Below are 26,081 nucleotides of genomic sequence, written 5' to 3' on the forward strand. Positions count from 1 at the left end.
CAACAGCACCGAAATTTCTATCACAAGTTTCAATCGGAATTGAGTCCCCCTCGTATTTGAAGCCATGCGGTAGCCAGCAGCAACCTAATAATAACCTGGCCTGACAAACCTCACCGAAACCTCAACACCTCAGTCCTTTGACTCCTTTCCCCCTCTCCTTCAACACACCCTCTCGCCTTCATCAATCCGCTACAACCCACCAAGCTAACAATGGCGGACAACTACAACGTAACTCCATTAGCCTCTCTCTCCCTAACCCATGTATACTACGTAAGCGACCCCCCTTCCCCCTTTCACCCACAAACCACTCGGGACCTTACCTAACCGACCCAATCTCCCCCTTTAACCCCAAGTACAGAACCCATCAGACCCGGTCTCGTACCTCTGCGCCTTTCTCTCCCTCTTGCCGCAGGCCCTGTGCGTCGTGTACGCCACGCTGCTCTGGTCGACGCGCGAGGCCGAGGTGCTGCTGATGTTTGCGGGCCAGCTGGCGTGCGAAGGGGTCAACTTTGCGCTCAAGCGGCTGATCAAGGAGGAGAGGCCCCGGGTGCTGCTGCACCATGGCGGCGGCGGCGCGGCCGTGGGGCGTGGGTACGGCATGCCCAGCTCGCACGCCCAGTTTGCCGTCTTTTGGGCCGTAGCGCTCAGCTTGTTCCTTGTCGTGAGACACCGGCCTGTTGCTGCTCCTGCTCCTGTTGCTGCCGGCAGCGGTGGTGGTGGTGGTGGTGGTGCTTCTGGAGTGCAGCAGCAGCAGAGGGAAAAGAAGGGCGGTGGAACCAATGAGAAGGCGGAGAACGGGAAGGGAAAGGATGTGCCTGCGTTGGCGGGTGCGCCCAGGGCTTATAAACCCGGCGGCATCTCCGCGCTGACCGCTTCCATTGAGGCTTACTCGCATGCTCCCTGGACGACGGCACAGCGGGTGGTTGTAAGCGCCGGCGCGCTGGTGATCTCGGCGCTCGTGGCTTGGAGCAGGGTGTATCTGGGGTATCACACGGTGCGACAAGTGCTGGCGGGATGCGCGGCGGGTGCTGTCAGCGCGGTGGGATGGTTCGCCGTGACGTACCTGCTGAGGCAGACGGGCCTGCTGGCTTGGGCGCTCGAGACGCCCGTGGCAAGATGGTTTCGGCTGAGAGATCTGGTAGTGGTGGAGGACTTGTGCCAGGCCGGGTGGGAAAAGTGGGAGAGGATGCGGAGAGAAGGGTTGGAAAGAGAAAAAAAACTGGCATGACCGGATCTGAAGCGCGCAGGCTAGACAAAAAAATAGAGTCTAGAGGTACGTCCGCTCCAACCATCTGCCGGCATGAACTGTGTTTGAGAATCAAGCGCCTGTGTTGATGCCATGTCCGCTTTGCAATTTCACTTAAATTGTCAACACCTAGTATATGTCTATGAAGTATGAACCCTATTGCTACACTCTGCTTTGCAGATCTCATTCCCACTTGTTAGACTCTACACGCCGGCTTTAGCCAGTCCAACTAACCGCTCTTGTCCAGTCTCAGCGAAACACCCCACCATTGGTGTCATAGGGATACCCGCCGTTTGCATTCGGGAATCCCGTCATGGGTACGTTGTCGTACTTGCCCGCCCCATCACCAAAACCGCCGTAGCCGCTACTGCCCACGCGTGTCTGCTCGGTCGCGAAGCTATCGCGCACGTCGTCCGGGGCGGTATGTGCCGGCAAGATATTGGGATTTTGGGCCGAGTTGCCCGTACCCTTGCGGCCGAACATGCCGACCCGCTCGCGTTGCCCGCCGGAGCCCGAGCTATAGTCGGTTGGTGGAAGCGGGCCACGCTTCTCCTTGCTGCGCTGGTGGATCAAGCAAGCGCCAACGAAGGTTGAGAAGAGGTAGAGGATGCTGTAGACCACAGTGTCAGAAAGGCCGAGACAAAAGCAGAGGGAAAGTCATACGTGGCGATGATCGACACAGCCAAACACGCCTTCTGCAACCTGCAAGCCAACCCCAGAGACAGTGGCAACGTCGAGGTTTTGTCGTCCTCGTCCTGGTCAAGCACGTTGGAGTCGGCTTTACCCCGACCGAATGCCGTCTTGACTTCCCCGACACAAGAGCCTCCTCCTCCACGGTTGACAATTGCCACATAGAGGAATCCGGCGAGGAAGCCAAGATCGAGCAATATCATGAGAATGGACGGGAAGGGATGCCCTGGAGCGCAGCAAAGGAATAGCAAGGCCACGAAGGTGTAGAATATGCCGGCGGCAGAGACACCCGTCACAGCTTTGACCCAGAACCCGATGCGATAGTTATATCCGGCAAGGGTTGCGAGGAAGTAGCAGAATATGGCGAGGACGACGACGGCGCAGGCCATCTGGATCAGGCGCATAAAGAGTTGAGCGCCACAGAGGGCTCTCCGGGAGCCCGTCGCCATGGTGCTAGCTTAGGAGTTATGCGGATGAGTTGGTGTTGCTCGCGCTGTGGCGTTGACTAATTGAGGCTTGAGTCTTTTGCGAAGGCGCTTATCCTAGAGTCCTGCAGTCCTGCTGGAGAATCGGATACTAAGCCCTTGCGGGTACAAGTGTCGCATTTCAGTGGAAGGAATTGTGCGAAGGCAGAGGGACGATGAAGAAACTAGCAACTTCACGACATGGAAGGTTTGGGGCAGAGGTCTTTAAATGGGAAAGTACGACCGCTCGACACACACAGCAACATGGCGTAACAGTGGGACTTGGGCGAATGATAGATATGGCGACCTTCCACGGCCGAGGGACACCGTGGTAGGTGTGGCGGGTTGCATCACTGTCAAAGAACAACCGTCGACCGTCAGAGGGCCGGGCCGGGTTTGGGCCTAAGACGCGGCCGCCTTCGTCGAGCAAAGTGAAATAAGGCAACATGTCCACTTGTGGTCCGGTTTTGTGTACAACGGCCAATGGCTACGGCCGGATTGAGAAAATCTCGACGGGAAGACCGCTGATCGGGATCCATGGAGCGGGCCGCTACTTTCGTGGGCTGCACAACTTCAGGACGAGCGTGCATCGATCTTCAAAACGTAAGGCTGTTTATCGTGGACCCCCGACGTCATTTGGGCCCTTTGTTTCACTGCCGATCCAGGGAGCTGATTGGTGGAAGTGCCTCAGCCACGAAGATACGTATACCTTTCCGGTAACCACAGCCACCGTGGCGTTGTTTATGCAACCGAACTTTGGAATACCTGTCTGTATTTGGGGACTGAAAAAGCTGAACTACCTACCTCATTGGACTTGAAATTCTAAGCGCTATACACCGTGCAATGCACTCATACTTTTGCTGGTCGTGGATGACTACCAGTAACCGTTTCCCCGACCGTATCGCTTGTTTCAAAGTTTCATCGTGACCCAGTCCCGGCCTGGCCCGGCTGGCCATATTCTCTTGGATTCAAGGTATCAGGTCGGGTGAGATGAAAACAGATTCTGCAATACTTCGCTATCGTCCCAAATACGGTACTCTCAGTGGACAGTGCCAGTGGTATTTCAGGCGATATCTTTATGATCCGGAACCGCATATATACGACACTATACGCGAAGAACTAAGGTAGCAGGTAAGGCAGGCGCTTTCATGCCTTACTGACCCAGTTCCAGGTTGGCGGAGTTGAAGTACTCAGCTAAGGTGCTTAACGGTTCACCTACTAGTCCTAGTCACACTGGGCCCACTGTGCTGCCATGCGGTTGGGCCGATATTAGTCTGGACGGTAAATGTACAGTACAAAATAGAGTAGTGGTGAGGCTTCATTGTTCACTGTCATCTTTTGAAGGGAAAGCCGGCAAGGAAATCAAAATGGCTAAGAGCTACAAACTAGTAGTACCTATAGTATTGTATACATTAGACCGTACTCAGCTTGGCGGCAAAAGCCCTCATCTCTTTGCCCCAAACCTACCCAGGAAGAGTTGTTACTTCGTCGAACGACCACCTCCTTGATGATCAGAATCAACTCTAATAGTATTCAGGTCAGAGACCCGAGTTCAAGCTAGGTGAACAAGCATCACCATGAACCCCCGTCCAAGCCAACGTCGCTACGGCGGGGGCCCCAATCCTTGTTCGTGACTTCATGTTAAGAACGTACGTATAAGGTACATAGGTATATGTCAAAAACAAGATACCGTCTGGTTGGTACTGTAGTAGACTCAGGACGAAGCATATGTGCCATTGAGAAAGGAACGTGCCGCGCCTTAGGGGTGCACTCTAGTAGTTCAATCATTCAATGATTAACCTTGACCAATATGTCGATAGTTGTTCGATGTTTCGAACACGTGGTCCTCCAAGTTCCAATCCGAGTGTCTTTGGTGAGCCACTGGCATTCACTGCCAACACATTTAGTTTGAGGTAAACCCATAACTATTAGCGCATCATGATTCATTTCTACCTAGACGGACGGAACTGTCAGATCCATGATGACTCCCTAGGTACTCACCTCTGGCTCCAGAGCACTACTCCCGGTATTCAATGGCCCGTCTGCCTTATGAAGGAGGACTCCTTGAGTACAACGCAATTTAGCTTACCTCTTCATGGCAGGACGATTACGGAGGACCTATAAGGTACCCATGGATGATCATTTGTTCATCCCTTCTGCGAAAAATGGAGCTTTTTGTCTGTTTTTCTGAATTCACTATACACACCAGCCACTAACTGTGACGTACCTTAATAGGCCACAAACGATTATATGATACCCTGGGCCTCCATGAGTCCATGGCACGGGATATTTCGGTTCAATGGGTTACATGGGCACAATGGTAGACTGAATAAGCGCCTCAGCACCTAGTAGGTAGGTACCAAACTATGAGGAGACACTATGTGTTCCATGATGTCGATACGACTATTGCGACGATTGAACCTTACCTTCCCACCCCGCCGTCATTGAAGCTGGGTAGCGTTTGCCCAGCCCCTGGCTCCCGAAGGATATTCGAGTCACGAAAGACAGACGCATGGTGAAAGTTGCATTCCGCGGATACATGTAAGGATCCGAAGCCACGGCATCAATAGGTGGCGTACAACATGAACTGCCAGTGAGGTACGAGGTAGCGCACCTCATGATCGCGGACTTCGGTTGGTTAAGGTACTACTACCTACAGGTAAGGTACCTTACTGTAGTAAATTCGGTGCCTAAGCGATCATGACTCGAATGTTGTACGGAGTAGAACTGCCAGAACAACATAAATCAAATCCAAGGTAGGGAAATATACCTAGTAGTCGGGTACGTGCACTGATCAGTTACCTCAGCTACGAGTGCTTATATAAGGTACCTACCCAAGGCTTGCATTGGTCTCTTCAACTTTGACTTGAAGGATTGAGACAATCTCTCACCTTTTTCTAAGAGGACAGCGAAACGACTTTGGGCTCGCCGGCGCTTGCGATGGTACGGCTGCATACTACCTACCTACCTCCCTACCAAGGCATGCAAGCCGAGTCGCACCTTGATAAGGCGTAGTATAAGTAAGGTACCTTACAGTATGTACGATATACCACGTCGGATATGTTTCCCACATCTTCCGCTGCTAGAAGCCTCAATCCAGGCGCCTTCATCAGCGACGGGTAGGTGCTCCTAGCCAGCCTAACCAAACCTGAATGAACTCGATCTTCTGAGCTCATGCGAGCTCGATGGACTCCCCCGCACCGAGAAGCTTACGCGGCCAGTCTGTAGCACAGAGTTACCTTACATAGCTATGTAGCCTGTAGCCTGTAGCCGTAGGCGAGATAGGTAGGAAGTAACTGAATATTGGAGGCTGAGTCCTGAATCAACAAAACACCACCTAAACTCAGACAGAAACTGAATGGAGCAGTGGCGGAGTCCTCGGAGGTGTGAAGGAGAGATGGAAACAAAAGCCTGGGCGATAGAGGTAATCGGAAAAACTCCAATTCGCTGCGTGAAGAAATGGCGGGCCTTGGAAGATATATCCCGGACCGAAGGCCGCATTCCCTGGTACGAAGGACGGCACACGGCACGCCAAGACGTAGCACCGTGAACCACGATCGGAACCCGGCAGCCTCCATTCAGATCGCGGATCTCGGCCGCTCTCGGAACCACCGTTCGAAGAAAATGCAAATCACAAGGTGTGCCTCGCGCGCACCTGCTCCTGCCGCTGCGTTTGACTGCACCTCTCAACAACTGACAGCCACTTGGTCATAGCACTCAGCTATGGAATTCTCAATAGCGCTTCGCAATGTCCACTAGATTCCCGGCTTCGCGGATAGCAATTCGGTGATGGCCCGACCAGACGGACCAGAATGGATGGCACCACAATAATTAATGCAACCCCGTAGACGTGGCTGGCCTTGACTTGATGCGGACTCGGCCCGCAGCCCAGAACGCTCGGCGTTCAATAGTGAGGACGCAGGCATCCGTAAGCCTGGGTTATCCATCACTGAGCGATCCACGCCAATGGCTCGAAGGGCGGTTGCGTTCCACTGGCAACCAAAAATGGTGACGAGTTCTGCAAATTCTTGGCGGGTCCCGCTGCGGCTGGGATTGGAATTCGATGAACTGTCATTCCAGGCCAATCAGATGGGAGTGATTGCGATGGAAAAGAACAACCAAAAGGGAAAGGTCTGCAAAAAAATACGAGTGTGACCCAGGGGCCCAGCTTACCGACACCCTTGTCAACGGAGCAAGCCATCCAGGGGTCCATGGTGCCATGCATTCTCACTGCAGCCCAGTCCAGCCCTCGTGGTTCAGGCGAACTCGGTCTCCCTCAGGCGCCAGAGGGAAATTCTTATGAAAACCATGACTCCGCCCAATATGCGCGGGTCCGAGATGGTCTTGCGATAGTGCGCTCTTGTTGCGGCTTTTCTCACTCTCGCTTTTTTTTCTGGCTTCAGAGATTCGGCTTTCCCGTCTCTCCCGCGCTTCGCTCAGAAAAAGTCTGGGAGCCGTCCCTTCGTTCTTTTCGCTCGGTCGCCCGCTGTCTCGTCTCTCTATCGCTCTCTCTTTCTTAGGGACCTTTGCCGAAATTCACTATAATCTAATGTTTTAAGGATTGCCGTCAAGATGAGAACGAGAGTACCCGTCTTCGCCGGCCTGCTGTCGCTCGCGGCCAAGGGCGGCAGGGCTGATCCCACATGGCCCGCCGCTACCGATCATATGGAGGAGATCATCTACCAGCTGCAGGGTTTCCAGGGCAGTCTGTTCAACGACATCATCACGCCTTGCAACAATGAAGCATTTGGCCCTGGCCGGGTAACGGCGAGCGAGTGGCTGCGCGTGGGTTTCCAGTAAGTGCTTTTGTCGAGATCAAAACGGGCGGTGGTACAATACATACTACTACTGCCCTGGTCTCTTGATGTAGTACTGACTTGGGGGCAAAACAGCGACATGTCGACGGCCAACCGTTTCCGGGGCACTGGTGGCGTCGACGCCTCACTGCAGTTCGAGCTCACCAACGGAGAGAACTCGGGCCCGGGACATAACACCACCCTGCAGTTCTATGCCAACTACCTGACTAGCAGGTCCAGCATGGCCGATCTGATCGCTGCCGGTGTCTATGCCTCGGTCCGGTCTTGTGGCGGCCCTATTATCCCTCTGAGACTGGGGCGCCAGGATGCGACGGGCGCCGGGGCCCTCGGTGTCCCGCAACCTCAGAATTCAGCTTCTACCTTTCGGACGCAGTTTGACCGCATGGGCTTCAGCCAGACCGAGATGATCCAGCTGGTGGCATGCGGCCATAGTCTCGGCTCTGTTCACAGTGCGGAGTTTCCTCAGCTCGTCCCTGCCTCGGTTGGACAGATCCCCCTGGATTCGTCCAACGCACATTTCGACAACAAGGTCGTCACCGAGTATGTCGCTGGCAACACAACCAACCCCCTGGTTGTGTCGTCTCCTTCGCTGGGACGGAACTCCGATCTCAAAGTGTTTAACTCGGACGGCAATGCCACCATCAACACCATGACGTCGGCGACTGCCTACAACGACATCTGCCGCACCGTCCTCCAGAAGATGATCGATGTCGTGCCCGCTGGTGTTACCCTTACCGACCCCATTGCGCCGTATGCTGTCAAGCCCGTAGACATGCAACTCACCCTGAACACAGGAGGCACCACTTTCCTCTTGACCGGCTACATCAGAGTCCGAACCACAGAACTGGCCGCTAGCTCCATCACAAACGTCGTTCTGACCTGGAAGGATCGGAATGGTGGAAACAGCTGTGGCTCGTCCGGTAGTTGCTCCACGACTGCGACATTGCAGGGGGTTTCCACCGGGTTTGACGACTCCTTTGCCGTATGTATCGCGTTTTCGGAAACGCCCAGCTTCGTCGTTGATACTAACAGCCTTAGTTCTTCCCCATTTCGGCAACGATTCCAGCGTCGTCTGGTATCTCGTCATTCACCCTCGTCCTCAACCTCAATGACGGGTCAAGCCAGACATACGATAACAATGGGAATTCGTACCCAATGTCCGACGCCATTGTCCTGCAGAAGCCGCAAAGCTGCCTGCTCCAGGGCTCCGGCGCCCTGACCGCTACCGCACTGGTAAGTCTCGCCATTGACGGCGCGCGGACTATCGAATTGACCAATCTAACAGGTTCGTAACGATATCGTCGGCGTCCCTGTTAATCTGGGAGTCTCGTACCTCACGCCACGCAATACTGCCGACGGCAACCCTGTCCCAGCCCTCAACGAGGCCACCATTCCCATGACACAAGGTGACTGTGTGGGCGAGTACACCTTCTACAGCGCAAGCTACACCATTCCTGGCGGCCTCAGCCACAATGCTAGAATCAGCGTGACTGCTGGGGAGGGTGCTAGCGCCTATACGGACGATTTCAACAAGGCCAGCGCTTTGTCAGGTACTTGTGCGGCGTTTTCTGGCGGGGCGACTTGCTCCAATGTGACTACTCCGTCTAGTACGTCGTCAATTGTCTCGTCGACAACTTCCGTGTCGGTTTCCAGCTCTACGAGTGTTTCTGCCACCATCACAAGCACAACGGGAGTTCCCACCCCCGCGGTCAAGCCTACCGTTGGTGGATATACATTTGTCAGCTGCTGGACGGAAGCCACAGGCGCCCGCGCGCTCAGTGGTGCTGCGTTCGCCTATGATGAGATGACCCTCGAGTCGTGCATGGCTAATTGCACGGGTTTCGACTACTGGGGCACTGAGTACGGACGTGAATGCTACTGCGGCAACAGCCTCCACTCTAGCAGCGTGGAGGCCCCCTTGGAGGAATGCAACATGGTCTGCGGCGGTGATCCCACCGAGTTCTGCGGCGCCGGCAACCGCATCGAGCTGTACTCCACGACTGCAACCCGGACGACGTCCACCACGGCGACACCGACCGCCACGCTTGCCGTTAAGCCCACCGTTGGTGATTACATCTTTGTCGGTTGCCAGACAGAGGGGACGGCGGGCCGGGCTCTATCTGGGAATTCCTACGCCGATGACTCGATGACCCTGGAATCTTGCGCCACATTCTGCAGCGGATTCACTTACTTCGGCACTGAATACGGTCGCGAATGTGAGTATCACTCGAATTCTGAACCTGAAATGTGAGAGAGAGTCATGCTGACAGACCTGGCAGGCTACTGCGGAAACAGCCTCAACACCGGAAGCGTTTCGGCCCCGGAGAGTGACTGCAATATGGTGTGCGCCGGTGATCCCTTTGAGTACTGCGGCGCCGGCAACCGCTTGGAGCTCTACCGCTTGGCCATTGTATCCTTGTCCACCACGAGCGAACCAACGTCGGGAGGTGAGACGATGTAGCACACCAGATCAACAGTAACAGTAATTCTGACATTTTTTTCAAGCTACAACCACTTCCGCCACTCCTAGCGCGACAAGCGTCCCGACCAGGCAGCTCAGCGTGTCTCCGTACACATTCGCCGGTTGCTGGACTGAAGGCACGGGCGTGCGTGCCCTGGGCGCGGACAGCTATGCCTCGGCCGACAACATGACTCTCGAGAACTGTGCGGCCTTCTGTGACGGTTACAAGTACTTTGGCGCCGAATACGCGGGCGAGTGCTTCTGCGGCAATACTCTGGACTCGACGTCGACTGAAGCCCCACTGGAGGACTGCTCCATGACGTGCACGGGCAACCCCTTGCAGTACTGCGGCGGGCCAAACCGCCTTGAGCTGTACGAGGCCAACACCACGGCTCCCGACCCAACGTCGCAACCCGCCACCGTCGGCACATGGACCTTCTACAGCTGCATGACGGAGGCCAGCGCCGGTCGGGCGCTCGCATCCCAGACCTTCGCGGCAGACACGCTTAGCCTGGAGGACTGCGCCGAGTTCTGCGCCGGGTACCAGTACTTTGGCGCCGAATTCGGGCGGGAGTGCTACTGCGGCAACTCGTTCGCCGACGGGTCTGTCGAGGCGCCCTCGACCGACTGCTCCATGCCCTGCGCCGGGGATGGCAGCCAATTCTGTGGCGCCGGAAACAGATTGAGCGTCTATGCCGCGGCCTCGGCATGAGGCGACGGCGTACTTTTCTGTTAGTTATTTCTTCTTTGTATATACGTAACTTAAATACCTAGCATACTTGTGGCTTTCTTTCCTCTCTTGGAGAGACACGGCCTCATGAAGATAATGGATAGTATCTTTAAAGCCCAAAAGCAGTAATGAGATACCGTTATGACTACCTATACTGCCTAATCTTAAGGGTCATGGATCAAGTAGTCCACGACCGTCATGCGGATTTTGCAGAGACCACCTTGTGTTTGGTGGAGGTAGAGGCTGGATGCTCGCAAGATGCACACTCAGTCTCAACGATCCACGTTCCAAACGGCAGTGGGGGGGTTGTGAGGATCGTGTTACATGTCCAACTCGGACATTGTGTGGGTTTGGTTCCTGTTCCATTGTTGATAGCGTTACCGTAATCCACACGGCATCTTCCTTCATCCCTTTGAGTTACACTAGTAATGGAATTTAAGAAGAGGTCCCCTGCTCCGTCGCGTGTCATCTCATCTCGAGCCATTGATGAGTCTAGCACCACTAGTCTCGGGGGTCTCCAACTGGTTCTTGGCATCTCATGGATGCGAAATCCAAGTGGGGCAAGGAATGGAAATCGGCAGGTCCATCCACCACCTGAACATCCATCCACCCAAGGTACTCCGTACCCAGGTTCTGGTCGTGAGCCAGACACGAGAGAGATTCCCGTCCCGTCGTGCCCTGAAATCTCGACCTGTTGTTACATTCACTAGAGCAGGTGGACTTACTACCTCAGCGGCAGCCTCAAATTGCAAACGGCAAATCTCCGTTCTCTCAAGCCATTGGTTAGGCCACTTAGGTGCTATCAGTCGGCATATGCCGTAGGGTAGGTACCTATATTCCGCGAAATGCTCTCCAACGACCTCGGCATGCTACCAACCTACCTTAGGTACCTAACCTAATTCGATTTGCTCGGCTTCCGATATTGTTCCCTGCAGCAAGAATGCCAACCTCATTTGAGCAGTTTGACGACGCCGCATGGGACTATGGTGAGGAGCTGCTTAGAAAATGGGTGACAGGGTTCTGCAACAGGGACCTTTATCTCAAGATCAGTAAGGTCATGAAGCACTACATGGGTGGAGATGCAGTGGAGTTAGTTCGCCGCAAAGAAGCGTTTTCAATGTCTCCTTTCGGGTATGAGTTGTTGATGGTCTCGGGGCCATGATCCGGTTTCCCATGCCGGCCTACTTCCAGTACGCTGAAGAGAAGCTTCGAGCCGAGGTGGCTACGATGCGCTACATCAACGACACACCACTATCCCTATACCTTTTGTGCTGCACTATGGCATGAGAGAGGAGAGTCCCTGTGAAGTAGGGCCGTTCATCATCATGGAATGGATTGAGAATTCAGGTGATGTCAATGACGCAGCCAACACACCTGGCCTGACCCTCGAGGATCCTCCGATACTCGATGCCAATATAGACTAGGGAAAGCTCGAGCGTGTATACTTGCAGGTTCCCGACAAGAACGAGAGCGGGGACTTCATGGAGCGGTGAAAACAGCTGCCGCCAGAGCAAGTCGATGCCATTCAGGCCTTTGTGGATGTGGAAATACTATGAGCCTGACGCCTAGTCCAAACTGCCACCGAATATTCTGTCTGTTGGTCGGTCATGCTTTGAGACATTAACAGCCGACGTTGCGGCAGTGAGAGACAGCTTGCAGGGAATGCTCTTGAACAGGCAGGTTGGATATAGGCATCGAACGTATATAGTGTGACATGCAGTGACTTTGTAGTTCACGGAGGAGCGTAGAGCGCGCTCTTGACATGTCCGTCTTTTGCCCCAGACTTCACCTCTTTTTCGGAAAGCCAACCAGGCCCCTTTGAGAAGGCTCATCCTCGGAGGCCTTCTGGCCTTCGACCACCATGTCGCCAGATCCCGTCTTTTATTCGTACCATGCAGGCTAACAACATCCCTAGGTTCAACATCCACCGAGGATTACGCATCAGCCCATGGCGTTCAACTTGAAGTTATTAGTGTGCTTGGCCTACAACTCAGTCAAGTCTGAGAAGAGGGCGTCAGCAGAAACTAGCAACATGCGAAAGCACAAATCCCCATCCACCAATCGCAACAGGCCCCTTTCCGTTGTTTAGCTCCCCCTCGCCCAATCACCGCCCTCGCCGCCCCATCCCACTCCAACTCCCGACCCCGATGACCGGGAGAGGACGGAGACTAGCCCCGCCTCCTCATCCTAACATGATCCTGCCCCAGCTGCCCTAGATGACATAGGGCAGTGGGGTAAGGTAGGCAATGCGGAGAAATCTGGAGCGAGGGAAGAAGTGATTATACGGTACCTACAGTACCTTAGTCCAAGAGGTATTTCCTTCAGAGCGAGGAGGAGAAAAATCAATGACTTTCACATCTTTAGCTTTTGGCCTTGTATTCTCCAGACGCTCCAGATTGTCGGGTTCAATGATTGAGTACGGAGTACGGATGCCACAGACGCTGACCACTGAGTGCGGTACGTCCCCTGAGGCAATACTAAGCCTTCAGGTGTGAATGAGAGCCGAGGCTACTGCATCCAACAGAGAGTACAAAGTACTGTTGAGGCGTGGAGATAAGGGCACTGCACATCGGAAACGTCCACAGTACTTGTACATACATGCATAGGGCTGGTAAGGCCGCAGTACTTATACAAGTAGGATCCAGCAACGAGTGAGATCTCTAACAGAATCTAGCGCTATTAGTATGTCCATGATACAAAAATATAACTTCATAATGAGCGGGTCTCAAGTTTGAGACGCGCTGGAGGCAAGGTGCGAAGATACCCAGAAGCCAGACGCATCCACCCTGCAGCCTTTGATCCGTGACTGAGTCAAGAAGTATAGCTTATAGGCAATGCAGTAATCCACACACTAAAAACCCAGGGGCTTGCGATGGGAAGGCAATTACTAACGTTATCGAAAACTTGGAATGGCTATTGATGAGGGTCATGGTCGGTTCCTCTTTAAATAAGGGGCACCTTGAGAACTGGGGATGGATCGAGGTTCGAGAAGGCGCCATGATCAATTGCAGCCTCATCCTTGCATCCCATGCTGGCAGCTGCACAACAATAATAAGACCGTTTTTCTCGATCGGTTTGGGTTTGCCCTCCGAATCTTGCCGAGCTTCTGCCTGTTTGCATTGTTAGATGAGAGCGGTATTTCGATGCTGTCGTTCGGTTTTCAGCCACTGCAGTCGCAATTCGCACATGCAGTTGAGCGGCCCCCTGCCCAAGATTTAACTGGCACCGCAAAAACAGAACAGCACCACATTTAACATCAAGGCTACACTTAAAGAGTTGTAAAATAAAATAGAATTAATTGCTTTAGATAGCTATCCAACTGCTAGTAATTCCTCGGTCTAATTCCGAGCATTCATTGAAGATTTGGGGGATTGAATTTATACATTTGCTGATGCTTCCCTTGCTTAAAGAGGCTAAAAACTTTTTTTGCGGTGCCAATTAAATCTTGGGCAGGGGGAGCGGCTGCAGATCTAGTACATACACTATACTGTACCTGCCCAACCCCGGTCGACGGGAGGCTGCAGTGGGCTGCCTCGCTGGTTCGGACAAATGGGCTGTCGTCACTTTTCGCACTTCGCTCTTTCGCTCCTTTTTGGGCCATTTCGCAAGGACGAGAGGAAGTTTGGTCGAAGAAAGGCACAAAAACAAACAACACCGAGAGCCCTCCGAACCTGCGAATACATCTGCCGGGCATAGAGCAGAATACATTGATCAATTTCCTTAGTGTTGCATGTCTTTATCCTGAATCCTGACATGTGCCGTGTTCGGTGTCCGATTGCACTGCCCCTCCACCAAACAAGGGGCTTCCAAGGCGAGGGTGAGAACGCCAACACCTGACTGACCGGAGCCGACCCCGGCCGAAAAAGCTCTTTGCCTCCCCCTTCCTCCACTCAGCTCCGCTCGCCCCCTGGCATGACCGGGAATTTGCACGTGCCGTCTCGGGCTCGGCGCTCCACGGAGATTCGCCTCATTGGCTGCTCCACAAGCCGCAGAGAAGCGCATGGATGAGGGCCGGGGGTGAATTTTGTGGAGGAAGCGTGTGTTATACGGGGGCGACCGGCTGACGTGCACCTTGGAGGAATGACAGCATTCGAGAGAGCAGCAACTTGAGGTCTCTGGTGGTGGGACCCATATCCCGGGGCCGGGGCCGGGGTCGGGTGAAAGGCTCGATTGGGCTGTAGGTACGGAGCCTGAGGTAGTGCAGGTGCAGGTGACAGGAGCATCTTTTATGTATTTCTTGCGGAGGAATAACACGAAAGGGCGGGAATGTCCATCAAGCTAGCTTACTATCGGTGTTATGTGAACAGGTCTACTATTGCCCGTAAGTCGTAATGCATGTGAGGACTCGCTTGGCAGGGCTCCTGATTCCTGAACGCTGCCCGCAATCTTGGACTTTCTGAACTGCCAACCTGGGTAATTTTGTTTGCTTGGGCAGTACCTCCTCCGTATTCAAGGTTCTCTCCCGCTTTGAGGCTAGGTGGATGATTTTCAGCAGCCATGGAAAGGTACGGTTACTCAGTTCGTCCTATTCCAGTGTCATGCACAGTTATTGTCCTACTAGGCAATCCTAGCCTTGCAGAAGCCACAATTTGAAGACGTTTCATTCCCAGCGTTCCCAGCTGTGTGACTGGTGTTTTGGCGGTGGGCATCTTGCTCCAGTCCCAGTCCCCACGCTTCCCCGAACAGGATATGACCTTGCCCTTGGGATTGCTTGCCCCAGATTACTCCATCCAAAGCCAGGGGTACGTATCGAGGGCTATTGCTTGTGACTCGTCTTTTGGTGGCCGTGATGGATAGATATAACGGGTGCCTCCCCCGCTCCCCACAAGTGTCGCCTTTGCGGATTTGCTTCTACTTTGTCTCTTTCGCTGTCTCTGATGGTTCCCGTCGTTGCTAGCAGCATGCTCCCGGCTCTCACCGATACATCATAGACACGGGAGACACGGTACTGGCAACATCTGTAACCGATGAGAGTCACGTTGGACACCAGACTGACACCATTCTTCTACCGCGACACAACTCGACGCCTTTGACTCCAGCCCGGGCAGTGTCCTCGGTTTCAACATCTATTACCGCAGACAGAATCGCATGTTGGCTACGGCATTGCTTCCAAAATGTCGGATAACGGAGACAGTCCTTCACCGCGGTCCACGCGACCTGCTACCTCGCCGTCACCGCCGCCAAGCCTGACCCGGTCGGCTGAGACGAAGCCATCGTCTTCTTCGCCTTCATCGTCGTCATCACCCAAGAAACGGTCTGGGTCTGGCCCGGAGAACAGCAAGGTCACCAAGAGGCGAGCGGCTCGAGCCTGCACACAATGCCGAGCCCGCAAGGTCCGCTGCGATGTTGTTGAGAATTCGCCGTGCGGCAACTGTCGGTGGGACGGTTCAATCTGTGAGGTCCCGGACAGCCGGAGGCGCAAGTAAGCCGCTCCCGAACTGCTGTGTTTCTGTCTACAATTGCGTCATTTTTTTTTTTTTTTTTTTTGTTTTCCCAACTCGTCCTGCAGAAGGAAATTGGGGTTGAGAGTACGGGCGGGAAGCTGACGTTGTGTTGATTACCACCCGACCCCAGGAAAAACATTTCTTACGCAGGCGGGCCGGCAGCAGTTGGGGTCCGTGCCGCCAGTGCCGAGGTATTGCACACAAACTCAAAGGCGCTCAACGCCGCCGTGCCAATCACCATCGCCGCTGCGGCTGCCAATCCAGGTCTGCTCTATCCGGGGGGGAATGGTGCTGAAATCATGTGTAAGTTGGAACCTGGAAATCGCTTACCTACACCCTGCGACATACATTTGTACAACAATACCTGCTTTTACCCCCTTGCTCGCGCCAAGCTTGGCCCGCTGCAGCATCACATGTCAGAGCAATCACAGTGTCCCCTTTTTTCCCCTTGAGACCTCGTGATCTGATATTGGATGCGCCATGCCCTGAACAGACCCAACCCCCGATGTCTATGGCACAGTCAGAAACGAACCGTTGGGGTTACCATCCGGATTCGGCCCTCTGCCTTCCGGTCTCCCGACAGCTGCCGCCTCCCTGGGGCTCGGCCCATTCCCCCCGGCCCTCACAGCGCCATTGGAACAGCCATTGGAGCGGCCCGACGAGCTGCCTCCGTTCATCAAGCCGATACCCAGCAAAATCGGTCCCGACGAGAGATGGTATCTCAGTCACAAGAAGGCGCTCACGCTCCCGCCATTACCCCTGCAGAATGTGCTCCTCAAGGCCTATGTCGAGTATGTGCATCCGTACATGCCGCTCTTGGAGCTGCACGACTTTCTCAACGTAATCAACCACCGCGATGGGTCTGCTGGCCAGATCAGCTTGTTTCTGTACCAGTCCGTCATGTTTGTGGCGACCGCCTTCATAGACGAGCAGTACCTGAAAGACGCTGGCTATGAGAACCGCAGGGCGGCCCGGAAAGCCCTTTTCGCGAGGGCTAGGGTGAGTGTGCTCTCTAAACTGAAAGACGATTTGGAATATGCCACGGCGTCGTTGCTGACTGCGTAACCCTCAGCTTCTCTACGACTTTGATTACGAGACGGATCGCCTCGTTCTTGTCCAAGCCTTGCTGCTCATGGCGTACTGGTACGAGACACCCGACGACCAAAAGGATACGTGGCACTGGATTGGCGTCGCCATTTCCTTGGCCCACACCATTGGCCTCCACCGCGACCCGGCAAACACCATCATGGCGCCCCGTCGACAGGGTTTGTGGAAAAGGGTGTGGTGGTGCTGCTACATGCGAGACCGCCTGGTTGCTCTGGGAATGCGACGGCCGACCCGTATCAAGCAGGAAGACTTCGACGTGCCCATGCTGGCCGAGGCCGACTTCGAAATTGCCGCGCTGCCTGAAGAGAACCAGCTGCTGGATTGCGCCTTGCTGCGCGACCTCGACATGCAGAAAAGGCTTGCTCTTATGTGCATTGAGAAGGCCAAGCTCTGTGTCCTCATCGGTAACATGCTGACGGTGCAGTATTCGGTCCTCAGCCGCGACGGCATCCGGCCAGAGAACACTACAAGCAGTACAATGATGCTGCTTCCGAACAAAAAGACGAGCAATCCCGAAGACATTAAAAGGGTAGACGACGACTTGACAAGTTGGTTCAACAGCCTCCCGGAAGCTTGCCAGTACCAACCCCTAGATTCAATCGCCATTACCGAGCAGAACGCGCCCTTCGCCGTCCACAACCTTGTCCTCCATATGGTGTACCACACCACGGTTTCGGCACTTCACAGGCCGCTGTTCTTCGGGGGTACGTCAGTGGAGGCCACGGGTTGCTCAAGGCAGATGCAAGAAACGGCCCGCATCCGGGTGCGCGACACGGCATACCGCGTTACTGTCATGGCCGCCGAGCTTCGGCAGCATGGGTTGGTACGATATCTGCCCACAACGGGCGTCACGGTGATTTTGCCTGCCATGATTGTCAACCTCATAGATGTGAAGAGTGAGTGCCCGGAAACGCGGGCGCGGGCAACCCACGGATTCAAGGAGTGCTTTCAGGTGATGAACGACTTGCGGAACACGTATGCCGCGGCCGATTTCGCCACCAACTTTCTAGACGCCGCGCTTCGGAAAGGCGTCCTGGTAAATACCTCACCGCCCCAACCGCAACCGCAAACGCAAGCCCAGATGCAGCCTCAGCTGCGGGCCTCCAAGGCTCTGCACCGGACGCTGGCGCCCGGGCCCCTGGGCATGGTGCCGCGAATACCGTCCAGGCCGTCGACGCCGCCACCGGAGGATAGCACGGCCTTCCTGGACCCGAGCCAAGTCCAGATCTACCAGCAGCAGAACCAAGGGTATATGCTCCCAACCGGAGATGGCGACGTCAGCACATTCGGGATTCTGCGAGGGCACACACCGCCACAAACAGACCACGAGTCCGAGGCGACCCCCTCTGCAGAAGTGGTCCCTGACGGAACACCAACAACGACAACAGGAGAGCCAATGGACTACGCCATGACTGGAGCTGGACATGGAAACGGGGGGAACCGAGACGGTAGTAACAACTTTGACATTGACCAGTGGCTCCAATTCCCCGCCGAGGGCGTCGACGAGACTTTTATGGGCGATATGTTTGACAGCGTCAACCAGAAGGCCGAGGCGGCCAACCCCGACCTCGACATCTGGATGGACTCGATGCACACGCACCCGCAGGTCACCCTATGATTAGTGGTATCTTGCTGTTTCGATTTGTGTATTTGCTCCAAGGCGCCGGATATCGGCGATGATGTGATGAGATCGGCAGGTTTGATTTTCGGAACGAGGGTTTCCGGCGAAATGGGATTCGGTGGTCTTGGACTGGGAAAAGAGGCAAAAGCGGCAGGGCATCCATCATATGGGCCATAATTACCTACATACTTCGTACATATACGCCAAAAGGCTCGGGGCGCAGGCTGCGGGATGCAGAGGCAGTGTCGTTGATAAAGAGGTACCGCTAATACTCACTCGATAGGAGGAAACACTAGAATCGGCGCTACTGCAGCCGTACCTCCAACCATTGAACGACAGCCAACCAAAGTACGCCTTTACCCACTTTCTATCGTCGTTGTCGAATTGAAACTGAGAAAGGATCTGAGAGCCGGAGAGAGCTTGGCAGAGCACTCACCCAGAATCCAGATGTCGCTAGCTGTAACAGGTTAGCGTTTCCTCCTATCGAGTGAGTATATGCGGTATCATGAAAGCCCCTGGTTATGGGAAACAATTAGATCAACCAAATTGAATGATTAAGACATGTTTCCGTGCGAGGTTTTCGAGGCCGTACGGAAACTGTGATGAACCCCCTCCGAGTGCCAGTTGCCCGGTCAGCTCAACTCGTAAACCCACACTCCGGGGATCCAAACAACGAAACAAGAAAGGCCGATCGATCGATGGTGGATTTGTAATGTACATTCTCAACGTTGCAAAGATCGCTCCAATCGACAGGGCTTCAAACCAGCTATCGCCAGGCCTTTTCCAGGGCTTCAAATCAATGCATTGGCCTGACACCCTGCACATATCCACTCCATGCACCACGCTAGCGAACAAACCAGGGGTGTCCTGTAATCGGTTGCAGAGCAAATCCGTAATTATCGTTGAACTTCCCCGTTGATTGCTTTTGGGGTGGAGCATCCGCAATTCCCATGGTCCATGAGGTCTGTGTCATCCCCGGTCGATCTCCCATGACGCGCTTTAGCGCGTCCTCTTACGCACTATCACCCGGCCACGGTATTACGGTGTAGGCGCGTTAATGACATGGTCTGTGCTACCCGATCAGGAGGATCAGGAGGGTGAACAGTTAGCCAAGACGCCCGTTTGGTGCTAGCGGCCTCTACCCGAAATCACATCTCCAAAAGCGAGCGATCCAAATCCCCATCGGGCCACTACGTCCCAATTTAACGAGACCAGGGCTTCGTTCTGGGAAGTGGCTTTCGTGAGCGCGATCATCTTTCTTTTTCCCTTTTCTTTTCTCTCTACCTTTTCCCCTTCTCTTTTTATCGTTTTCTCTCTACCTCCGTATATTGCCCTATTCTACGGCGTGCCTCTCCTTTCGTACACTCTCTCGCAACACCATCATCATCCGACGCATAACTCTCCGCTGTTTCAGCTTTCTTGTCGCTCGTTTGGATGCATTAACACACGTTAAGTTACTGCACTTACACACGTCAGTCAGCCATCCCTCGGGCCCAGACTGTTCAGTTCCAACAGCACTCCCGTCACTCACAGCACCTCGCTTTGGGAGAGTTTCTCAGTGGCGCGGCACACACATCAGCTTCCTTCGCCCTGCACTACGCGCACCGGTATTCGTACTTCCAACAAACTCTCTGCAGCTTCCCGCAAAGATCTGCACTTGCACGGTCTTGGTCCCGTGCTAGCTTTAGCTAAGACCATATTCTGTCTTTGCCCGTTTGCGCTCGGCGAATCGGGCGTTTGCACGACTCTTTGCAAGAGGTTGGTTTGCAGCGAATCGCAGCTGCAGCTCCCAGCCTCAGCCAACAGCACCCTGTCGTCGTTCCTTCATCTACTATGGGATCCTCAGAGCCGATTCTCTCCGACGTTTCGCCAGGTTCATAGAAAGGGCATTATGCTGCGCCGCCCTGGTTCTATCTAGAAACCGCCATCGACCACCTCATTGACTCGACATACACGTCCGACCATGAACGAACCGCTGCCACCACTGACTCCGGCCCACTATGCGCCACGGGGCCGCCACCACCTCCGGTCCGTGTCCGCTTCTTCGCCGGCACACCAACGGAACACGGACGATCTCCTTTCCAACCTCACGCCGCGGACCATAGTCGACGCCTTCCAGAGCCCTTCGGGCAGTCTGAAAGCCTGTATAGACGCCGCCACCCCTGCCGAGCAGGCATTCGCCTTGAGGGTAGCGATCGCGTCTAATACCATTTACGAATGGCTTGAGGAGCTGTCTGCGTGGCCATGGCCTACCCAAGGGGGCTCCGTCGGCTTCGAGGCCCCTGCCCAAGAGCGGAGGGGCTTCTCTCGTTCCAGCGACGGCTTCTCGGAGAAGGAGCCCCTCGAAGAGGAAGAGTTCTACATGGGGAGTCTCCTGGCGCGTGACGTTGCAAGATACGATCGCCGGATAGATGAGATTACCCAGAGACTAGAAGATCTCGAAATCGAAGAAATCAAGACCCAAGTCTTGCACAACCACATCATGCCCCTGTCGAGGCCTGGGACACCCATTCTGAGCTCGAGCTGTTCCACCGTGTCGTCCATGTCTGCTATGGCGCGGATGGACGACTTGACAGCACTGATCACCGCGGCCACCGTGCAAGCGTTACCGAACCTCTCTAAACTTACTCGGTTAATGAGTTGTTGGAGCTTTCGGCTCCTGGTGCTCCGCCGAATCCCTGTTTTCCTGGCCTCCATCGCAGATGCCGAAGCGGCGCTTCAATCGGGTCAGACTGCCATCGAGCTCGGTGTCACGGCTAGCCCCGAGCCAAACAACCAGAATGGCTCACATAGTGTAGCGTCCCAGACTCTGTCGAGGGCAGACTTTGAGGTCATGAAATCGATTCTGGAGCGCAAGGTGGCAAAGGCAGGCCGCGATCTGGACGCCATGCTAGACATGCTCGAGGGACAACCGGATACGCTCCCGGAAGAGTGGATTGACCGCATGGACGCCTTGGAGCAGGCATACGGCGAGTGGTCCGTGGTCTGTGAGCGCAAGATCAGGGAAACAGATTGGGCTAGAACGACACGGGAGGCTGCAATTCAGGCCGATACCACACAGGCAGCAATCAATAAAACCGGTAGCACCACAAACGCTGTCAACGGGTTGGCGCACAGCGGACTACCGGCGTTTGATGGCGGAGAAACTAGGCCTGGCTCATCACCTCCCGATGGCAGCGCCTCGCAAAACCGTGATGCTGTGACAGAACTCAGCAAGCCGATCATCAAGCTGCATCTCCCGGCAGAAGCCGGGAATCACGCTAATCAAGGCACCGTGGTGGATCTTACTTCGCCAATCGCCCAGAGCCAGGCGCGTCAGCGGGCAGGCGATATACCCAGGAGCAGTGAGTATGAGCTTCCTAGTGTTGCGGTTGATGGGCCGCATCACGAACAAGCCGTGCCCCTGAAGAGACACGCAGTAGCTGTGCACGATAACCAGGACTCGGGGCTTGTTGCCACCCCGTTGTGCCCTTCAGATCCTGAATCTGACCTATCCGACGCCTCTGACGGCTACGCATATCAACCAGAATCGCCGTGTTTGTCTCGCGCCAGGCGGGGCAGCAACGTTTCGGAATCATCAACAATCATCCACGAAGCGCAGGTTTCGTTCACGGATTCATTCTCCAGTGACCAATTCGATCAAGGAACGCCAGAGCGTCCGCGCCGTGGCGAGATGGATGTTGGGGCAAGCGTCAAGGACGAGCTAATCATTCCAGACTCACCGACTCCATTCCGGTCGAGCACTAGGTCAATGTCCGTCAGCTTCAATGACAAACCCACCATCACGGAACTGCCCAGCTTCGACAGCGCACCCAGCACACCTACCAAGTCGCCACGTCTCCTGGAAGACGACGGCCCAGAAGAGGACCAAAGCAGTTTCTTTCAAATGAGTGCACTTGATACAGATGATCAGCTCCAGCAGCAGATCAGCGAGATCCTAGAGTCAGTGCCGGCTAAGATCCGGCTGACTTCGGAGCCTCCTGCCATCAACCTTAATCCCCCGGACTTCAAAATGCCCACTGCACACAAGGTACCCAGATCCTCGGACGGCAATGTTGTACGCCGCAGTCAATCCAACATATCGATGCGGTCTTCAAACTCGCGATCGTGTACACCCTCGTTCACCCTCGCCCCGGCCTATGCCCGCAGCTCCCGCCCCCGCCACCATCGGGGTAATCAAGACATCAAGTTGTACCACCTCTCCCGCTCCAACGGGGAGGCGCCGATCAAGCTGTTCATCCGGTGCGTGGGTGGGCATGGGGAACGCGTCATGGTGCGCGTTGGAGGCGGCTGGGCCGATCTGGGCGAGTATCTGAAAGAATATGCAGCCCACCACGGCCGGCGATCTACTGTCGGCGGCGACGGCGGGAAAGTGGAGGTCAAAGACGTTCCCCGGACGGGCATGGGAGTTGGACTCGGAACTCCACCGAGCCGGCCTACGTCGGTGATGGATTCGAATTCGCCTGATGGCGGAAGCGGCGACAGCGTTAGCCCGCTGAGGATGAGGAAAGTCAGGCGGCCGATGCCTCCTCCTTGCCCTTCAGTCGAGGATGACTCGGGAGCGGCTGGTACTTCGATGCGGCCAAAAACCCCGCTGTCCTCAGCCGCCACTGCCAACATTTCCCAGAACAATGCGATACGCCCCGGTCGGGATTCGAATACCAAGACAACAACGACACCTTCTCCGTCTAACGGTTCGTCCTCGGTCCGGTCCAGGTCCAGCTCCCGGATTAGCTGGGAGGAGGAGGATAGCTATGAGCTGGGCATGGCCGGGCCGAGGGCAAAACACATCGAGATGAGCGAGGAGAGCAGGGCGTGGGTGGAGAGCGTCAAGGAAAAGGTCCGCCTCGCCAGCGGCGAGCACAACAAGGACAGCAGCATCAGGCCTTGGCCGAGGCCGCATTCGGCTTTTGCTGGTGCCAGTGCTGGTGCTGTGCCGCAGAGAGCCATTTCCCAGGAGGAATTGACGCTGGACGGTGCCAGGTTTGGAGAGATTGGCCGGGTCGGGGCTACCAAGAGGGTTTTTAGACGGGGCGGTTAGCCAAGAGACCCTGTTTGACTATTCAAAGTCTGGTATTTCTCTTGGGCTGGAGGGGTGGTACTGGCCTAAGGTTGCATGGAGGTCGGTTACTGAGGGATAACAAGGTCTGGCATTTGTTTTATATGTATTTGGTTTGCAGAGAGGCTGGGGCGCCCTGGGAGGGATGAGAGGCGTCTATTCAGCTCAGGTCGGGGCTGGAGCGGGGTAAGGTCGGGCGTACGGGACCGGCGTGGCATGGCATGGCATGGCATGGGCATAGCATGTTGTGTGAGGACCCAGGGTATCTGGGCGCTCGCACCGGGGGGGGAGGAGGCAGGTCAATTTGCCTTGAGATACCCCGATACCCCTTTTTGCACTGGGGATAGGACCGGGTTGGCTGGGCTGGCTGGGCTGTCTTGGAGGACACAGAGGGGTGGTGGCTTGGTATTTATTATGTGGATTTTATGTTTTCCGCTTCCTGCGTTGGGAGTTTGCTTGACACATATGCTTCGCATTCTGCATGGTCCGGACGGCTTGCACATTTAGACGCGGTTATGTTATTTAACTATCAATACCCCCTTTTCTAATTCTCAAGCCAATTCTTATTTATCAATGGCAGGGGCGGTGGTGGTGGTGCTCTTTGAGGTAAAAGTTCAAACAGGGCAGGATATGACAAAGTTTGGGGGCCACTAGGTTACATACTCAGCATTGCCTCTCATAGACTCATACAAGCAATGAGATGCCGAACCTGCTACGATGGCAGTTCCTGGGACCTGTACTGCAAGTGAACACATGCATAACCATATCTGAGCCTCTTGGTCGATATTATTCACGATACAGACACTCCCTGATTGGAATTGTATGAAGGCATACTTGATCAATGTGATCTAAAGCATTGAAAACGCGCTACCGTACATTCACAACGCTATCTATACCAATGGTATTATAGTACCAACTCAGACGACTCACTCATCCTCCAATGTCTCGGCAAACTGTCTATCCATATCTACCCACTCATTCAACCGCGCCTCGAGCTCCGCGTCGCTAATCTCGGTTCCGGTCTCGGTCTCGTCGGCGCCCATGCTCGCCGTCGCTTCTCTTTTCCACGGCAGGGTAGTTCCGTTATTCAAGCAGCTACCCATCGAGCCAAAGTACCACAGGTGGTCGTCCGCGTCCAGGCCGTGGGTGCCGCCGTTGCAGCTCGTGTTTGCGTAGCCCGGGCAGATGCGCACCTCGTCCGGGGTGACGACAGCGGTATCATTGCCCTGAGCAAGCACCCAGTACTCGGGGCTCAGGTGACGGTAGTTGAAGGCGATGGGCGGCAGGCGGGGGACGGGATCCGAGGCGTGCGTGATGCGGTACGCGGCGCCGCGGTCGGCGGTCATGACCGTGACCAGCTTGGCAAGCTCCAGGTTGCCCACGCGCGGCGAGCCGTACGTGTACAAGTCGACGGCGGCGAGGGCGGCGGCGCGGCGGAGACGGAGGCGGGCAGTCGCAAGCGTGGCCACGGCGCCCCCGAGCGAGTAGCCCGTCATGACGACCCCGTAGTCCGGGTGGGCGGCCTTCGCTGCGTCCACGGCGGGCAGGACCACGTCCGACACCTCGCCCCACGACGCGGAAAACCCGGCGTGCACCAGGCAGCCCGGCGCCAGGTCGTCACAGGGTACCTGGATGAAGAGGAGGCTTTTGTCGCCAAGGGCTCGGTGTTAGTCAAGGTGTCCATGTACTGTGAATATATATACCTTTTAGGATGCCATCATATCCATTATGGAAGTCGGCTTTTGTTTTCCACATAGCAGAACTCACTTTGCGATCCAGTTTCTAACTGACTCGGAGCCCCTGAAGGCAGCAACGATCAGGCGGTCGACCGGGTCGACGGCGACGAATCCTCTCGCGTCAAACGAGGGCCCGCTATTCTCGTCAGATGTTTATCAACGAGGTGAGGTTTTTTATGAGGAGGCCAACCCACTTGAAAGCTGCAACAATGGTGGCATTGTGAGACTGAGGGATCGGGCACAAGTCCCGAGCGCAAGTGACGCGCTCGCCTGGTAACCTCTCGCTGTTGCAGCTTGCTCCTGCCGCCCACTGGGCAAACAAGCGGAACTTGTCTAGTTGGGCTGGTGTGACCTGGGCTTTTTGATCTTGTTAGAGGAAGCGTCGTCCGGGAGAATATAAGGTAAGGTAGTAAAGGCATAGATAGTTCCAGAGACTTACTCTGTCGTTTCGCGACCGGCGATGCGACAGCTAGAGCCACCAGGAAAAGATAGCCAAGTAAGAGATGCTGCATTGTTGGGGCCCTATTGCAAGGAAAGGATGGCGAGTAGACTGCATCCAAGTCAGGCCTGACGTGAGAGTCGGTCCCTCCTCGACGGTCTTGGCCGGCCACCAAGCAAGATAGCTACAGGGAAACAAAGGCAGGTGCTGACGGGAGAGTTGCGGTGTCTGCAGCCTTTATACATTTATATATACAATGCCCTACAC

The 26,081-nt window shown here is 55.0% G+C and overlaps 10 protein-coding genes across 10 annotated transcripts; 6 read left to right on the top strand and 4 right to left on the bottom strand.

Moving 5' to 3' along the window:
- The first annotated feature begins 91 nt into the window (after window positions 1-91).
- Window positions 92-1,572, top strand: N656DRAFT_341979 (PAP2-domain-containing protein). Its single transcript, XM_064809305.1, has 3 exons — window positions 92-270; window positions 359-1,393; window positions 1,494-1,572. The coding sequence occupies exons 1-2, from the start codon at window positions 211-213 to the stop codon at window positions 1,226-1,228; spliced, it is 930 nt and encodes a 309-aa protein (XP_064667049.1). The 5' UTR covers window positions 92-210; the 3' UTR covers window positions 1,229-1,393; window positions 1,494-1,572.
- On the bottom strand, window positions 1,496-2,385 carry N656DRAFT_771063 (uncharacterized protein; the record flags this gene model as incomplete). Its single annotated transcript, XM_064813822.1, has 2 exons — window positions 1,496-1,856; window positions 1,910-2,385. 2 exons carry the CDS (start codon window positions 2,383-2,385, stop codon window positions 1,496-1,498), a joined length of 837 nt encoding a protein of 278 aa, XP_064667050.1.
- A 4,258-nt stretch (window positions 2,386-6,643) lies between these two features.
- Window positions 6,644-10,719, top strand: N656DRAFT_783078 (heme peroxidase). The gene is made up of 6 exons (XM_064815873.1): window positions 6,644-7,196; window positions 7,293-8,199; window positions 8,256-8,450; window positions 8,503-9,433; window positions 9,497-9,664; window positions 9,723-10,719. Exons 1-6 carry the CDS (start codon window positions 6,973-6,975, stop codon window positions 10,388-10,390), a joined length of 3,093 nt encoding a protein of 1,030 aa, XP_064667051.1. The 5' UTR covers window positions 6,644-6,972; the 3' UTR covers window positions 10,391-10,719.
- Window positions 10,720-10,919: 200 nt separating this feature from the next.
- Window positions 10,920-11,857, top strand: N656DRAFT_783079 (uncharacterized protein). The gene is made up of 2 exons (XM_064815874.1): window positions 10,920-11,231; window positions 11,295-11,857. The coding sequence occupies exon 2, from the start codon at window positions 11,349-11,351 to the stop codon at window positions 11,568-11,570; it is 222 nt and encodes a 73-aa protein (XP_064667052.1). The 5' UTR covers window positions 10,920-11,231; window positions 11,295-11,348; the 3' UTR covers window positions 11,571-11,857.
- A 1,311-nt stretch (window positions 11,858-13,168) lies between these two features.
- N656DRAFT_783080 (uncharacterized protein) lies at window positions 13,169-13,608 on the bottom strand. The gene has a single exon (XM_064815875.1). The coding sequence runs from the start codon at window positions 13,526-13,528 to the stop codon at window positions 13,352-13,354; it is 177 nt and encodes a 58-aa protein (XP_064667053.1). The 5' UTR covers window positions 13,529-13,608; the 3' UTR covers window positions 13,169-13,351.
- A 39-nt stretch (window positions 13,609-13,647) lies between these two features.
- Window positions 13,648-14,200, bottom strand: N656DRAFT_342232 (uncharacterized protein). Its single transcript, XM_064809307.1, has one exon. The coding sequence runs from the start codon at window positions 14,100-14,102 to the stop codon at window positions 13,761-13,763; it is 342 nt and encodes a 113-aa protein (XP_064667054.1). The 5' UTR covers window positions 14,103-14,200; the 3' UTR covers window positions 13,648-13,760.
- A 1,322-nt stretch (window positions 14,201-15,522) lies between these two features.
- On the top strand, window positions 15,523-18,577 carry N656DRAFT_771065 (uncharacterized protein; the record flags this gene model as incomplete). Its single annotated transcript, XM_064813823.1, has 4 exons — window positions 15,523-15,830; window positions 15,983-16,155; window positions 16,346-16,851; window positions 16,925-18,577. 4 exons carry the CDS (start codon window positions 15,523-15,525, stop codon window positions 18,575-18,577), a joined length of 2,640 nt encoding a protein of 879 aa, XP_064667055.1.
- Window positions 18,578-18,898: 321 nt separating this feature from the next.
- Window positions 18,899-19,051, top strand: N656DRAFT_783084 (uncharacterized protein; the record flags this gene model as incomplete). Its single annotated transcript, XM_064815876.1, has 1 exon — window positions 18,899-19,051. A coding segment is annotated over one exon (153 nt), but the record flags the coding sequence as incomplete, so codon positions are not given.
- A 1,492-nt stretch (window positions 19,052-20,543) lies between these two features.
- Window positions 20,544-23,621, top strand: N656DRAFT_716118 (uncharacterized protein; the record flags this gene model as incomplete). Its single annotated transcript, XM_064812104.1, has 2 exons — window positions 20,544-21,942; window positions 22,000-23,621. The coding sequence occupies 2 exons, from the start codon at window positions 20,544-20,546 to the stop codon at window positions 23,619-23,621; spliced, it is 3,021 nt and encodes a 1,006-aa protein (XP_064667057.1).
- Window positions 23,622-24,565: 944 nt separating this feature from the next.
- On the bottom strand, window positions 24,566-25,887 carry N656DRAFT_715923 (alpha/beta-hydrolase; the record flags this gene model as incomplete). The annotated part of the gene is made up of 4 exons (XM_064812091.1): window positions 24,566-25,283; window positions 25,407-25,511; window positions 25,570-25,732; window positions 25,815-25,887. The coding sequence occupies 4 exons, from the start codon at window positions 25,885-25,887 to the stop codon at window positions 24,566-24,568; spliced, it is 1,059 nt and encodes a 352-aa protein (XP_064667058.1).
- Window positions 25,888-26,081: the final 194 nt, after the last annotated feature.

The sequence above is a fragment of the Canariomyces notabilis genome (genome assembly GCF_033297395.1).
Source record: "Canariomyces notabilis strain CBS 508.74 unplaced genomic scaffold N656scaffold_25, whole genome shotgun sequence".
In the NCBI taxonomy this organism is placed as follows: Eukaryota; Fungi; Ascomycota; class Sordariomycetes; order Sordariales; family Chaetomiaceae; genus Canariomyces; species Canariomyces notabilis.